Genomic DNA, 17,198 nt, shown 5'->3' with positions numbered 1-17,198 from the left:
TCTGCCTCTATAGGTCTGATGCAAAAGTGACACTTTTACATATGCTTAAGTACTGTTACAGAATTCAGCACAAGGGTTTATTTATAGCATTGTAGCTGAGATAGATAGATAGATAGAAAATTTTAATGTCCTCCAAGAGGCAATTTGTGGTACAGCACAAAACATATAGACACATTAAAAACATCAAATAAACAAGACAACAATCCAAAATTGTCCATAGCAGCCATCATACATACCATCACAGTCAAGGCAGACATTTAAAGTGCATAAAATGCATCCCCCCTAGTCCATGTTTTGCCCCCAGACTCCCATGGCTACCATATCTTGTTTAATTGAGTTAAAGCCATGGGAATAAATGTTTTTTGCTCGGTTGGTTCTGATATTGGGGTATCTATACCTCCGACCAGAAGGGAGTAGCTGGAACTCTTCTGAAAGTGGATGTGATGTATCCATACAGACCTTGTCTGCCTTCTCAGTCAGCCTGGTCAGGTACAGATGATACAGGTCAGCCTGCTGCAGCTCCATGATTTTTCCACAGATCTTAACAATTTTTCCCAATTTCTTCTTATGAGTGATTTTGGAATGTCCATACCAGCAAACAATACAATAACAAAGAATACTCTCAATAAAAGACTTATAAAATAGAATGAGAATTTTGTTATCAACGTTAAAAAAGTTTAGTTTTCTAAGAAAGTACATGCGCTGTTGGCCCTTCTTAAAAATAGCATCCGCACATTGATCCCAGGATAATTTGTGATCTATAATAAGACCAAGATATTTATACTCCATCACCACCTCAATCTCCTCTCCTCTAATCCTAGATGGGGTGGGTGGTGGAGTCAGCTTCATGTAAGTGACATTTAACTTTCTTTTCAGAGCAAGAATTTGCACCAATTTCGCTGATTTATAGACAGGGACACACTTGGATTGTGATATATATTTTAGGGTATTTGCGTATTTGTAGCTAATTGCAGAGGTCCTGCTTGATTTTGACCACATGCCAGGATGTTTTGCAAAGGTGTAACTGCTGTGATCCTATGTGCTCTCACGCTGTGGTCACAGTCGCCTTTCTCTGTAAGATTTCGCTCTTACTGTTTGGAGAACATCAAGCAACCAGAACTGTGAGGAGATTCAGAAGGTGATTCCTTTTCCAAAAGTTCTTGCTGCCTTTCTTCTGACATTCCTCTCCATGTCATTCTTTCCAGTTATGCGCTGGCTTATGCTCATTAAGTCTCTGCATGTGAAATTTTCCAGGCCTGTCTCATCACATTATGCTGAAAGAAGGCCCGGCGTCTTTTCTTCCAGCACTGTATTCACTCAGGTCCCTCCGTTTTGAGCTTTACAGTTCCAGTGTATGTCTATTAAACTAGTCAGCACATCTGGCACAATGAGATGGAGCTGCATTAGTGGTCTCTTTTCTGGCCTGAACTTTTACTGTTAGATGTAGATTTATATGAAGGTGTTCTTTTCAATGCTTGTGCCCAATATATTTCTGTCATAAAAATGAGTCAACAAAATCCTGTTCATCTAAACTGCAGTTACCCTCTCAGTCCTCAAGCAGGGACACAGACAGTTTTGTCCGGATAAATCAACAGAACAGGGATTTCTGTCTGAAGGTACACAATGTAATAGCATGAAAACATCTGTGTGATTCAGAAGAAAGCTGCAAATGTTGATATATATAATGGAATATTTGTGAACACTGTCAGTAATAGTTAGCATTGTACCTCAGAACACACATGCAGGAATACACACACCCACACACCCATACACTCACACTCTCTCTTTCTCTCTCTCTCTCTGTTTCTCACACACACACATATACACACACACACACACGCACACACACACGCACACACACACACACACCCCTTTCTTGGTGTTTTAATGTCCTAACCAGCCACGGGAGAGAGGTTTCTCATTCTGGGGAGTCCCACAGACCTGCTCTTTGGCTGTCTGCGTTGCATGTGGCTTTCTCCTCAGCTTCTCTGGTTTCCTCTTGGAACGTGACTTAATTGGCCTCAGATGTGATGGCACGGATGATGTCATTAAGGCCGCGCGCCCTGAATTCGACTCCGGCATGACATACAGTTTTCTCAGGTTGCCTGTGGCAGCAAGCCTGCGTTCCTTTTTTAACATTTCTCTCATGGTGAGCCACTCTGGAGCTCATCCAGGTAATCTGGGAGCTTGCCCAGGGATGAGTAGCAATCATAATAACGCGCATTGATGTAGCACATTTCATATAATGCGGCACATTCATATCTCAGAGTGCTTCAGAAGCTGAGTGTATGAAATAAGTGAGCGATAAGATACACAGACACGAGTTACACCTTCATGAAATTGCACATTCAAAAGGTGCTATAAAGGAACGGTTAAAAGTAAGAAGAAAAAGGCACCTGAACCACCAGCAGTTTGGGTATCTGGCAGTCTGTGGTGTCTTGGGTGTGCAGGCTGGGCTCCGGCCCAAGAGAAGGCCGAGACCGCCCACTGCTTACTGTGGCGGTGTCCATCCCTCTGCAGATAAATCACAGGCCCTGGGGTAATGGGCCCCACTACTTTGATGCTTTTTCTCTGAACCAATCTATTTATCAGCTGGTGGAGAGCGAAGCAGCAGTCTCTGCTCTCGTTTGAAGTGTGGGGCTGGTTGAAGGGGCTGTGTGTGACGGCGATGGCCGGAGGGCACGGTCAGTAAATGGGCGGCCACCATGGCCTTCGGAGGTGTCTCTGTGGCAGTCTTGTCAGCGGCCGCCTTGGCCTCCGCCAGCTCAGATGGGAACAGGGGAATAGAATGTTTGAGACGATTTCCGACAGCACGCCTGTGGTTTCTGACGCACATAGGCCCCACCTGCTCTGGACTGTAGTGAAGTTTGTTCCTCTGTTATCCGTTCCTCTCCCCCTGTTGGAGAGCACATTTATCCCTAAGCAGACCCTCTGTGTTTATATCGTTCAACAGACATCAAAGCAAACACAGCAGAAGCAACCCAGACAAAACAGAGGGAAAGCAAACCAAAACATCTCCTATACAGAGGACCAGAGTTCTGGAAGAATTATTCTAGGCTAGCTGGGGAGTGGGGTGGAGTCTTCTGCGTTACATTACGTCACATTACATTATGTTACATTTTGCTTAGCAGGCGCTCTTATTCACAGCATCTTGCATACCTTTTTTTTTTTACCTCTTGTCCATTTATACAGCTGAATATTTTACTGAGGCAACTTGAGATTTGAGTACAGCAGCAGCAGCAGCACCTGGGGACAAAACCAGTACCCTTTAGGTTACAAGCCCTGTTCCTAAGCACTGTGCTGCACTGCTGCTTTTGTGGGGAATATGGCCTCACTGAAAGGTCTCCTTGTTTACACGGGTGACCGCTGATGGGAACAGTCCCTCATCTGTCCCGATTTGGGCTTGCTGAAGGGGAGAGAACTGTGGTCCTACAAGAGCAAGCCCGCCTCCTGTGTCTCTCCACTCGCTTCTCTGGCTCATGGTGAGATCCCTGCTTTGTCCTGGGGGACTGTACCACTGTTTGAAAGAAAGAGAGAGGGAGGCAGAGGGAGGGGAAAGGGTGAGAGGGAGAGAGAGGGGGAGAGAACGAGTGGCGTGCGCTGGAGAAACAGTGAGTGAGTTCAAGGGGAAAAAAGGAAAGGCTGCTCCTTTCATCCTCATCCTCCTCTGCTGTTTCTTCTTCTTCTTTTGCTATCCGGTCAGGGCAAATCTAGCCGGGGGAAGTGGGAGCAGGAGAGAGGGAGACGGAGTGAAGAAGCACTCAACCACAGGCTGGGGGCGGGGGGGGGAGGAAAAGCGCATAAGTCTGCTAAAATTTACTCAAAATCCCCCAAAAATCTGGCTCCTCATTTGTCGTTTCCCTCGCTCCAGACTCAGCAGCACAGGGGATTCCACTCAGCGTGATTTTACTACTGGGGGAGGGGGGGTGGCTGACATCTGCGCTCCACTCTGTGACTCTGCGTCTGGAGGGGAGCGGAGAGCTTTCAGCGAGAAACGCACACACAGACACACAAGCGCAGGTACATGCACGCACACACTCAAGGATGGAAAGGCACCACACTCGGTTCTCGGGCTAACTGAGGGGGTAGGAGGGCTCCGGCGGCCGGGGGACACCAGCTCTTTTATTCGTCCCCCTCCCCAGCTTGAAACGAGCGTCCCAGGGTGAACAAAAGGCCAGCCACGCTAACAAGAGGAGACAAACGCTGCATCCGTGAGTATTGATCTCTTTCTCTCTCTCTCTCGCTGCATGAGCATGGACAGCCAAACCCTACTAAAGCTTAAATCCAGAGGTCCCTTTGAGTGACCTGAGAGGACTTGACAGCAGGGAGGAACTTTCACTGCCCATTCAGAGCTGAGAGTGGGACGACAGAGACTTGAGGGAGCCACCTCACAGTTGGCGGGCAGACAACTGGGCTCAGATCCCGCGCATTGTTTACAGGGTCGTCTCTCTCTGAAGCATGGTTTCACCCAGTGTCCCGTCATGGATACTCGCTCGTCCATGCTTAGCGTTGTGAAAAGCGGCAGCATCAAAACAAACGGTTGCCGCAAAGCATCATCCAAATCCAGTTCTGTGAGACAGAGTGGCGTTAAAACCTGTCCAGAATCTGGTTGAAGGTGAAGTAGATTCGCTCGTTGTCTTGCTGCTGCGTTCTCCCTAAACAATGGAAGGTGCGAGTCAGTCTGCCAGGATGGAGTTGCTGTCAGCAAGCACATCCAACTGCTAATGGTTTCAGCATGCGTGTGGCACTGGGACGCGCTGGTGAAACACCCGCAGTGAGAGCGTGTTTCCTGCCTGGCGGAAACGTCAGCTCCTAAACGCGAACTGGGAAAGTGTTTGCTCCTCTGCTTCCCCCAGCCCGTTTGCTTATTTCAAACAGATTTGCTGCTCTAAAAAATACTCCCTGTCTTGTTTGTAGAGTAGTTGATCAGGGAGCATGGGTTGCAACGGTCATGTCGAACTGCAGTGGATAACTAGGTCATTTGTTCCCATTTTACCCTTTTGTTTCAGAGCGGGGTGGTGCTTAGATACAAACAGAACAGTGATTATGGAAGTGCTATTCCCAGATCTTGCCATTCCGTTAATGAAGTGAATAGTGATGGGGAACAAAACACTTCCATATGTGTCCTGCTTTAAACAATGCCTTTCTCTCTCTCTCTCTCTCTCTCCCCTTCTCTGTGCATCTGTCTCTTTGCCTTTCTCTCTCTCTGGCTCTCTACAAGCTCTAGCCAGTATTAGTATTAGTATTGGGACAGAATGTACAGCCCCAAATTGCCACTGTGTGGTCCCTGTGCTAAAAAGTTGATGGGCAATAAGAAAAGAACCTAAAAACTAGGTGAGCATTTGCAGTAAAAAAAAAAAAACTTGTGGATATTACAGAGGCATACAGCAACTTTTGATTTCACCCTCATACAGGTATATGTTTTACTTAGGAGACATGGCTTTGAGGTCCTGTGAGTGAAAAGCTCACTCACATTTCTGTAAGAAGGATTGTGTCTCTCAGAAAGAAAGCTCTGACAGTAACACTGTTGTTCATGTAAGTCCCGGGGTGCAGCTGTTGCCCTGCGTTTGATGCCTTTCAAGAAGCCAAATGTCTCTCGGATCTGAGACATGTTGTTAATCCAAAGGGACATTTTACGGTGCCGTTTTCAGAAGTTTAGGCCATTTGTTTTCTTTTTGTTTAATTTTGTGGGAGCTTTGGAGAACCAAATCATATTGATGACACAGACACATGTCAAATGTTTACCAGACCCAGTGGCTAGCAGGAAAAGGTTTCACTTTGACAAGGGAAGGGAGGCCTCTGAACCATGGCCCCAGTGACGGCCCCAGAGACTCTTTTATTCAGATTCATGTCTCTCAGGGACAACATTGGTGATGGTCGGTCAAGAAATCCAGAAGAAAAATTTTGCATTTTTCAATGCGCTGTGTTCTGACTGGAGACTTTGCTAAACCAGTAAAGCATTGTGTTGTTTTGATAAGAGCACTATGTCATATAAAATTTAAACATTCACTAACCGATGCCCAATACAGCTCTTATCATCTGTGATGAATTCAGGCCTTCGGCCATAACTGAATATATTTGTTTGGATGAATTATCCGGGATGGTCTTGGAAGAGGGAGAGGGACAGCATAGGACAGCTGGAGGAGCGGCGGGGGACTGTGGCCTGACTCACACTGCAGGCTTATTGACTTGTGTGAGATCACACCAGATTTTGGAACTGCGCCACCAGCCCTATTAAGTGAACCCCCCCCCCCATGATATCCCTGTATTTGCTGTTCATTATCCTAATCCTTCGCAACATGGTGTCACGCTTTGGTGGCTGCAATCATTCCAGTTCCCCTGTCTGTAGGGACATTATTAAGACTGAACTTAGCTGTTGCTGAAAGCAATGATTTTTTATGTTTATACTACATTGTTTGTTGTGTATTATAATTCTTTAATATTTATACATACCGATACTTACACACACATGCACATTTTATATATAGAAAATGTGCATATGTATATATGTGCGTGTACACTGATGAGCCAAAACATTATGACCACTCACAGGTGAACTGAATAACATTGATCATCTGCAAACAAGGGCACATGTCAAGGTCTGGGTAGATTAGATGGTAAGCAAACAATCAGTTCTCGTAGTCAATGTGTTGGATGCAGGAGAAATGGGCAGGAGCGAAGACCTGAGCGACTTTGACAAGGGCTAAATTGTTATGGCCAGACGACTGGGTCAGAGCATCTCTGGGTGCTGCCAATCAGCAGTGGTGAGTACCAACCAACAGTGGTCCGAGGAGGGACAAACCACAAACCGGTGACAGGGTGTGGGGCGCCCAAGGCTCATGCATGTGCGAGGGCAACGAAAGCTATCCCATCTGGTCCAAACCGACAGAAGGTCTACTGTGGCACAAGTCACAGAAAATTTTAATGACGGTTACGGGAGGAATGTGTCACAGCACACAGTGCATCGCACCCTGCTGTGTATGGGGCTGCGTAGCCACAGAGCGGTCAGAGTGCCCATGATGACCCCTGTCCACCGCCGAAAGCGCCTACAATGGGCACACGAGTGTCGGGACTGGACCTTGGAGCATTGGAAGAAGGTCGCCTTGTCCGATGAGTCCCATTTTCTTTTAGATCACGTGGATGGCCGTGTACGTGTGCACCATTTACCTGGGGAACTGATGGCACTAGGATGCACTGTGGGAAGACGACAAGCCGGTGGAGGGAGTGTGATGCTTTGGGCAGTGTTCTCTTGGGAAATCCTGGGTCTGGCCATTCATGTGGACGTCAATATGACACGTGCCACTTACCTAAACATCATTGCAGACCCGGTACACCCCTTCATGGCAGTGGTATTCCCTGATGGCAGTGGTCTCTTTCAGCAGGATAATGCGCCCTGCCACACTGCACACATTGTTTGGGAATGGTTTGAGGAACATAATGAAATGTTCAAGGTGTTGCCCTGGCCTCCAAATTCTCCAGATCTCAATCCGATTGAGCATCTGTGGGATGTGCTGGACCGACAAGTCCGATCCATGGTGGCTCCATCTCGCAACTTAGAGGACTTGAAGGATCTCCTGCTAATGTTTTGGTGCCATATACCACAGGACACCTTCAGGGGTCTTGCAGAGTCCATGCCTCAGCGGGTTGGCACTGTTTTGGCAGCACGCGGAGGATAAACAGCATATTAGGCAGGTGGTCATAATATTTTGGCTCTTCAGTGTGTGTACATGCATATAATTTTTTATATATTTAAAATAATTGTTTTAACAACAGTTGTATTTACCATTTACCATTTTCTGTGATAAATTACAATGCATTTAGTGAAAATCACAACCCAAGAGGGTGTTTTCTGTGTTCCAAAGTGCCATGCCCTGTGCGTGTTCATTGTCTGTTTACGTCCCAGTGACATTAGGAGAATGGTGTTTTGTGGCAGGTGAAGAGTTAAACCCGCCAGCACCCAGTGGTAGGAGCTGTCAGAGAGGTGCTGCGTGTGTGATCTGAACCCGCTGGGGTTATGTGGATGTAGAAGTGGTGCGTTCAGTGCGCGGGATCCTTCCTTTCCCACTCGCTGGGGTCAGCGCTCATCCCTGGTGGCCATCACACTTGGCGGCCAGCCCCGTCTGGTGTGGTAATGATGCAATGCCATGATGATGCCTGGTCATGGTGAGAGATGGCGCAGAGACCTGCAGCCGCATCGTAACGGCACCTGCCAGGGCTTCCTGGACGCCGGGTGGATTGTACAGCACACCTGCTGAAAAAGGAGCCCCACGAGCAGCAGACACTGGCTGGGAGCCCAGTGCAGTCCGACACAAAGCACTGTGGCAGATTTGTACAAGGATACATCAGGGGATATTGATGAATAAATGAGCAGGCAGAAATGCATTGCTGTAAAAGGGGTGTTACGGCTGCTTTGTTGCACCATCATCCCATGTGGTATTCAGTTCAGTTCAATTCATTTTTATTTGTAACTTGTACAGCACAAGTTGTCACAAAGCAGCTTTACATTGTTCCCAGGCTTGAGACCCCCTGAGAGCATGCCTAAGGCAACAGTGGCAAGGAAAAACTCCCTAACAGGAAGAAACCTTGAGCAGAACCAGGCTCAGAGGGGGAGCCCATCTGCTTCTGGCCGGCACTGGGCGGATAGAGTTAAAGACAAAATTTAAAGTTATACAATGTACTTTAAGACATTTAAGATTGATAGACAGTAGTAATTAACAGCAGAGTGATTATAAAAATGTCTCCTAGGATGTCCTGTTCTTGGAACGCAGTTGGCTTTGATGGGCAGGGCAGCGAGGTAGTAGGACTAGAAATCGGGATGAGACACTTGGGCTGCAGCTCTGGACAAGAGCCCGGAGCAGGGATAGGAAGCAAACAGAAAACAGTGATTAGTGGATGATAAGAATGACAGGGATGTAGAACAGAGAGGCAGGAGAGGAGGGGCAGTGAAAAAGGTGCCAGTGTACAACAAGGAAAAAACCCCGGCAGGCTAACATTATGGCAGCATACCTAGGGGATGGAACGCAAGGGACCGGCATAGTCATGAGGGCGACCCTAAGACAGTCAACACCAGGTCACGGCACAGAGTCCATGATAAAGTGACAGAATGACCGCTTAGTCCACCAGAGACTCTATGATCCACACCAGCACCAGGCCATGTCCCTCAGCTGGAGGATTTACTGTATAGATATTTTTTGAGCCTAGACTTAAAGGTGGAGAGAGAGTCTGCTCCCCAAACCTCGATGGGTAAGCTATTCCACAGGAGAGGGGCTTGATATGAAAAGGCTCTACCGTCTATAGTAGTTTTTCTCACTCTTGGAACGATGAGAAGCCCGGCATTTTGGGAACGAAGGGCTCTCTGCAGAAGGTATGGGTGAAGAAGGTCCTTAAGATAGTGAGGGGCAAGCCCATTTAAAGCCTTAAATGTGAGTAAGAGTATTTTAAAAACGATCCGGTATTTAATAGGTAGCCAATGGAGAGAAGCTAGAACTAGGGTAATGTGCTCAAAGCATTTAGTTTTAGTTAAGATTCGAGCAGCTGCATTTTGTACCAGCTGAAGGGGTTTTAGTGAGACATTTGCACATTCTGACATTCTGACCAATATTTCGGTTTTTTTGAGTTAAGGAGGAGAAAATTTCAGGCCATCCAATTCTTTACATCTGTTAGGCAGGCCTCCATGTTTGATATAATCTGAGGGACATCGAGTTTGACTGATATGTACTACTGAGTATCATCCACGTAACAGTGGAAACTAATGTCATGTTTATGGATGATATCGCCAAGAGGCAACATGTATAACGAGAAGAGCAGAGGCCCAAGCACAGATCCTTGAGGTATACCATATCTTACTCTGGAACAAGCGGAAGATTTGTTGTTAATGGAGACAAACTGATATCGTTCTGATAGATAAGACCTAAACCAAGATAGGGCCTGTCCGCTTATGCCAACCAGGTTTTCGAGGCGGTCAAGGAGGATACGATGATCCAGCCATTGTCACAGGAGAGTAGAAAGTCATTGAGCACTTTCAGGAGAGTGGTTTCCGTACTGTGGTGAGGTCTAAACCCGGACTGAAAAGCTTCCAAAATGTTGTTAGAGTGTAAAAATGCACTGAGTTGCTTTGATACTGCTTTTTCCAGAATTTTTGAGAGGAATTGAAGGTTCGAGATGGGCCTATAGTTTGATAGGTCATTGAGATCAAGATTGGGCAGAATAGAATTCTGAAAAGAATAGGCTTGATAACTGCTACTTTGAAGGACTGAGGTACGTGTCCAGACGTAAGGGAGGCATTGATAAGATTTAACAGCAGTGTGCCAATTGCAGGCAGTAGCTGTTTTAGGAAGCCGATTGGTATGGGGTCAAGTTGGCTGGTAGAGTTATTAGATGAATTGATAAAAGAAAAAAAGTCACTAAATTCAATGGGTATAAAAGAGTCAAAGTGGCGGGCCTAATAGACATACCTACATAATACCTACATAATCTGGGACGGGATTGGCCAGGCAGGAGGCAGAAGTTGATGAAAATTTTGTATTGTCTCTCTTATCTTTATGATTTTACTATCAAAGAAGTTCATGAAGTCATTGCTACTATAAATTGCTGGTATGTTAGGGTTAACTGATGCAGGACTCTTAGTTAATCTGGCGATAGTTCTAAACGGATACCTATGATTGTCCTTATTTCTCTCAATAAGGGTAGAGAAATATTTGGATCTGGTAGCTCTGAGGGCATGCTTGTAGGTTAGGAGACTTTCCTTCTACGCCAGGAGAAAAACCTATAATTTGATGGAGCGCCATTTTCTTTCAAATTTTCTTCCTCTTGAGGGGAGCAACAGCATCCAGAGTTTTATGCAAAGTAGAGTCAATACTGTCTGTGAGTAGGTTAATTTCAGTTGAGCTAGGGTTTGAACATAAACTGGAGAAGATTTCATTGTGCAGGTTGTATGATGTAGGGAGCTCGTCGATAAAAGCATTGGCTATAAGAGAACAAAATGTGTGCCTAGAAGATCTGGGCTCCGAGTATGTGAAGCACATTAGTGGTAAATTGAAAGAGATGAGATAATGGTCGGATAACACAGGATTGTGTGGCATAATTTCTGCCTGGTTATTATCTGCTCCATATGTGAGGACCAAATCTAGAGTATGGTTGCGGTAATGTATGAGTTTATCCACAGCTTGATAGAGTCCAATGGGTTTGATGATGGACAAAAATGCTGTTCTGAACGGGTCATGTTCATTATCCATATGCACATTAAAGTCGCCTACTATCACAGCCTTTTCTGTATTGACAACCAGGTCAGGTAAAAAGTTTCGATAAAAATTTCGATAAGAAAACACTGTAAGGGCCAGGTGGCCTGTAAACTATTACAAGGGTAAATAGCTGAAATGCAGTCTTGTCAGGATGTGCAAACCTAAGTACTAACAGTTCAAACGAATGAAAGTTATAGCCAGGTTTAAAAGTGGCAGAGTTTGGAGCTGTGTACAGCAGCAACACTGCCACCTCTACCAGTAGGTCGAGGGACCTGGTGATTACAGTAACTGGGAGGAGTTGATTCATTAAGAGCGACAAAGTCATTAGGTTTAAGCCAAGTTTCAGTCAGGCATAAGATATCAAATTGGTGATCAGTAATCAATTTGTTTACTAATATAGCTTTAGGTTGTAACGACCTGATATTTATTAACCCAATCTTAAGGACCATTTGTCTACAGGTACTACTTTCAGGTTTGTCAGATTTAATTTTTATGAAATTATCATCACAAATTCCTCTGTTAGATGTTTTTAAGAAGTTTGGGACCCAGAGTCATGGATCAGACACTGTCTCTATGGGATTGACTTTAAGTGGTGGTTCCAGGGAAAAAGCAGACATCTGTGTAGGATAGAAAGTCTGCTGCCTGGCCTTGGCCCTGGTAAGTCAAGGTTTAGAGGAATTCAGACTATGATCCAGGTTTCTAGAGATTTCTAGTATTTCATAGCGTTTTGGGAGGAGGGGCATGTGAGGCAGGTAAGAAGTACACAGGTGAAAATAGAAAAATTGAGAAACAGCAAAGATCAAAAATCAAGGGCAAGTTTTTCAGAAACTACGGTACACAGAACTTGTGTCATTCAGGAGCAGTGAGACACGTGTTGTATGCACAATCAGGGTAACCACAGACAAGCAAGGACAGCTTACAAAATAAGTAAGTTTTATGCCAGCTGTACATTTGTTAGCCAGCTGCATTCACTAATTGTGTTACATTTCTTTATAGATGGTTTATAGCGGTTTTAGTTTTTTCTTTCCCACACAGAATGTGTTTTGTTGAAAGCAGTGATACTTTAATCCAGATGTCATTTTTCAAAGCTCATGCTTAAAAAATGATCAATATCCTTGCAAACATCCCCTGCTTACAAGAAAATATTAAGCGTTTGATTCAAAGAATATGTCAGACCCTACTGCTTTCACTACTGTGGAAGTGGCTGGGATAGTCAGTAGCTAATGATTTGCCATGATTGTTGACATAGAATGAATCTGATCTGTGTGCTACGATCCATACTCTGTGTAAAGTAGCTCAAGCAGTTTGTGTTCAACGGCCACTGTTGACCATTTCTAAGTTGTGCTAGCAGGCTGACCAAACAGCCCAAATATTTGAATGTTTTACTGATCCTCTGTATATAGTGGCTGGAGCAATCAAAGCCAGCTTTGGTGCCATAATCATTTAGCACAGATACGATCCTCTAAGTAACAGGTTTGCTCCCCTACTATAGAGATGCACTATATGACCAAAAGTATGTGGACACCCCTCCTAATTATTGAGTTCACAGGGTCATAGAGTGCCATCTTTGCCACAAGTCAGTTTGTGAAATTTCTGCCCTACTAGATCTGCCCTGGTCAACTGTAAGTTCTACTATTGTCAAGTGGAAGCGTCTAGGAGCAACAACATCTCAGCCACAAAGTGGTAGACCATGCAAACTTACAGAGCAGGGCCGCCGAGTGCTGAAGCGCATAGCACATAAAAAACACCTATCCACTATTGAATCACTCACTACAGAGTTCCAAACAGTCTCTGGCTGCAACATCAGCACAAGAACTGTGCTTCGGGAGCTTCATGAAATGGATTTCCATGGCCGAGCAGCAGCACACAAGCCCAACATCACTAAACACAATGCCAAGTGACAGCTGGAGTGGTGCAAAGCACACCGATGATGAATCACGCTTCACTATCTGGCAGTCTGATGGACGAATCTGGGTTTGGTGGATGCCAGGAGAGCGCTACCTACCGGAATGCACAGTGCCTACTGTAAAGTTTGGTGGAGGAGGGATAATGGTCTGGGGCTGTTTTTCAGGGTTTGGGCTAGGCCCCTTAGTTCCAGTAGAGGGTAACATTAATGCTACAGCATACAAAGACATTTTAGACAATTGTATGCTTCCAACTTTGTGGCAACAGTTTGGGGAAGGCCCTTTCCTGTTCCAGCATGACTCTGCCCCTGTGCACAAAGCAACCTCCATAAAGACATGGTTTGACGAGTTTGGTGTGAAGGAACTCCAGTGGCCTGCACAGAGCCCTGACCTCAACCCCATTGAGCACCTTTGGGATGAATTAGAACGCCGATTGCGAGCCAGGCCTTCTCATCAGTGCCTGACCTCATAAATGCTCTTTTGGCTGAATGGGCACAAATTCCCACAGACACACTCCAAATTCTTGTGGAAAGCCTTCCCAGAAGAGTGGAGGCTGTTATAGCTGTAAGGGGGGGGGGTGTCTAATAAGGTCATATAGGTGTGATGGCCAGGTGTCCACATACTTTTGGCCATATAGTGTACTTTACTCTGACTGGAGACAAAGGAGCTTGAGTGAGGGTTGTAGTGTTGTCAGGGAACTCTAAATAGAAGGATGATTGGATCTTCTGTCACTCTGAGCCTGAGAAAACCCCCTTGTAAAGATGCAGTGGTGATAATGATGTTTGATGCTTCGAAGGTCCTGTGGTCTTTTGTTCTCCCTGTGTTTAAGCCGTCAGAGACTTTAACGTGGAGAACGAGAGAGTTCAGATTTCACCCAGAACTATCGGTTTCCAGCAATGTGCACAGGGCACTAACTATTGGAGATGCACCAATTGTGAAATTCTGGGGCAATACCGATGTTTAAAATACCAATTTGGCCTATTTGCCAATACCAATGTTTTTTTGTTTTGTTTATTTTGTTTTTGTTATTTATTCCTCTTTTTGTGCCAGGGAAACTAGCTAGTTAGCTAACTAACTTTAAATTGCTTGTTAGCTAGCAAACGGTACTTAAGGTCAGAATTCAATACCTTGGCTTGCAATACGAATGTTAAAAAAGTATTTGTTCATAAGAGACATAATGAAGCTGTATTGGTTTGATAGCTAGCAAAGTGAGTGAAAGCCAAATTAGCTAGCTCGCTACTTGTACATTCAGCTGAAAAGTACAAATACCACCTCACAAAGACAAATCTAGTTAGCTAGCCAGCAACAGTACAAACAAAACAATAAACGTAACTAGCTAGTTACTATCACATTCTGCTGACAAATACAAATATCACCTTGCAAACAAGCACATTGCTAGCTAGCTACAATAAAAACAATGTAGAAAGCTAGATAGCTTGCTAGCTAATTTGGCTTTCACGCACTTTGCTCAGCTGTCATATTACTAAGAGCCAGCTAGCTATCAAACTAATAAAGCGTCATCACGTCTCTTCTGACCAAATAGTAAATTTTACCACAGACACTGCAAGCAACCTGTTCTGACAACTTTAGTACTGGTAGCTAGCTAGCTACCAAATTAACATTATAGTTAGCAGGCTAGGTAGTATGCAATGAGCGTTTTAGCTAGCTAGTTAGCTAAGTGTGCCAGGTCTTTCTTTAAACTTAGTGGATATAACCTTAAAACCAGCTGCTGTTTTGTTTTATTTTTTCAAAAGGTGGATACAGACACAGATAAACATCGCCCACTGCCATTGGCGAATGTCATTTGCCGATAGGCTGATGGCAGTCAACAAGGCGAATATTGGCCGACACCGTTGTTCAGCCGATATATCGATGCATCCCTACTAACAATCCAGTGATATCATCAGGGCCGCGAACCAGCACTCAAAGCTACAGCATGCACTGTTTTTACGATACATATCCATAAGTATTATAAATCATACTGATTTGGAGTTCTCTTTTATATCCGTGTGTTCAAGTGACCAAACATTTTCCTAACCTGTTATTTTCCTTAGCTTTACAAGTGTGCTAATATTTTCAGAGAAATACTCAAGGTGCAGTTTCAGTGCCCTGGTGCCCATGGGGGCACTTTCCTCTGGAATCTGTTCCCACCTGCTGTGTGGAGAGCTCAGTGAATGGAGTAATTCCGTTGTTCTCATTTATTTTTTATGGCCCTAGTATGTGGACAGTTCAGTCAGCGAGGGAACTCTCCCCTTTCTCCCGTCTCTCCCTCCCCCTGGTCAATTTTCTCAATTTCTCTCAGCGATCCAAGATGAAATCGTAACAATGGGATGACAAGTCTGCTGCCCTTAACTTGATGACTGTTTTTCTTCCCCTCGCAGTATCAGTACTTTAATGCTGGACATCCCAAAAGTGCTTAAGTCCAAGATTTTGTTTTCCTTGTGTTTTAACCCTCCGTCACTCCCTCTCTGCAGCTAGCTCTGGCAGATGAGCAGAATGAAGTGACGAGGAATGGCTTTGAGCTGAAGGAGCTGGTGTACCTCGTCCAGATCTGTTGCCAGGTAGGTCCGAGCCCCCCCCCCCTTTGCTGTGCTTCACTTTCAGTCATACAGTCACATTCTTACAGACTCACGTGATCCCACTCACTCATCCACTCATTTATTCCCTCACTCACGCATTCATTCAGTCGCAAGCTCTTACATACTCATGTGATCCCACTCACTTACCCACTCATTTATTCACTCACTCACCCATCCATTCAGTCACACTTACATACACGATCCCACGCACTTGCCCATTCATTCGCTCACATTGACTCGTAGACACTCAGTTAAGCAACTTCTCAAACACTCATCCACCCAACTTCCACACACTTCATCCACCCAACTCACCCTCTCAGTCATTCTCAGCCACCCCACCCAGTTTTTGTAACTATATCTCTTAGACTTTTCATAGATCAGAACCCAATCGATATGGATTTCTGTAAAATGACTGTGCTGAAGGTTGAAGGAAAGCTACCCTCAGCTGTAGTGTGTGGTAATAAGGTCATACTTTTAAGGACCCAGTGACTCAATGTGCAGGTTTCCTGTGTTTGCAGAGAGTAAAGAGTAAAGTACACAAGTCAGAGTAAAGTACACAAGACACAAGAAACAAGACAGCCCGCGATCGTTGTGCTCATGGTTTGGGACTCGAATGGAGGTCCTAATGGTTTCGACCGACCCCTAGCTAAGGTTCTCACCCTGGGAGGATGCTAGTTGTGTGCTGCTAAGCTTCTATTTGCTTCCGGAGGGGCATGAGACTGTTTTTAAATTACATCTATATATATATCTATATATATATCAGTATCGGCATCAGCAATTGGCCAAAATGAGTTTGAAAATATCGGCATATCGACAAAAGTCCAATATTGTGCATCCCTACCATAAGGTACGTATTTTGTAGCAGTGCTACAATGATGGATTTCTGTGTGTACCTTTTCATAATACAGTGTGTCCTAGTGGGGAATTAAAAAGAGTCTTAACAACAAGATGTCAACAGTGACATAGTAACGGGGTTCGGGTTGCACACAAGCAGCCTTGTAGCTTTCAAGAGCAGCCATCTACTCTGCATTTTTCTTAAAGGTCTTCATCAGTATATCCCGTTACCTGACCTTGGGAATGCCCAGGAAAAGCCTGGCTTTGTCCTTGGAAATTTGAACGGGCTAGCTCACTGTTTCAGGGGAGACCTAATCCACAGGGCTGCTCTGTGAAAGAAAAGCTTGTGAAAAAGTGTCCAAAAGTCCCGCACTGCATGGGGAGAAAGCCTAATGTGCACGAAGATCGCTTTAGTTCCAGAGGATTCCCAAACAGAACAAGCGAAACAAAGGATCTGTGAGTGCAATGTGAAAGCGGGCGCTCAGTAAATGCCACAGAAAAGACTAGAAGTTGTGTATCTGCTAGAGCAGGGTTTATGACAACAGTCGAGGAGTACAGTGCCAAGAGTGATCTGTACTTTTGCGCTGGCCTGAGTTAAGACAGGGTTTGTCTACGTTTGTGTGGTCTTTCATTTTTTTGCA

At 45.0% G+C, this 17,198-nt stretch overlaps 1 protein-coding gene across 2 annotated transcripts in view; it reads left to right on the top strand.

The window, feature by feature from the left end:
- arhgap32b (Rho GTPase activating protein 32b) overlaps positions 1-17,198 on the top strand; it is a 90,772-nt gene that overhangs the window by 27,993 nt on the left and 45,581 nt on the right. For both annotated transcript variants that reach the window (XM_036524653.1, XM_036524652.1), the window contains exon 5: positions 15,619-15,705. In XM_036524653.1, the coding sequence (XP_036380546.1) occupies positions 15,619-15,705 (87 nt within the window). The remainder of the gene's footprint in view (positions 1-15,618; positions 15,706-17,198) is intronic.

The sequence above is a fragment of the Megalops cyprinoides genome, chromosome 3, assembly GCF_013368585.1.
Source record: "Megalops cyprinoides isolate fMegCyp1 chromosome 3, fMegCyp1.pri, whole genome shotgun sequence".
Classification (NCBI taxonomy): domain Eukaryota; kingdom Metazoa; phylum Chordata; class Actinopteri; order Elopiformes; family Megalopidae; genus Megalops; species Megalops cyprinoides.
Note: the sequence above shows the minus strand (reverse complement) of the source record. Positions and strands in the feature narration are given on the sequence as shown.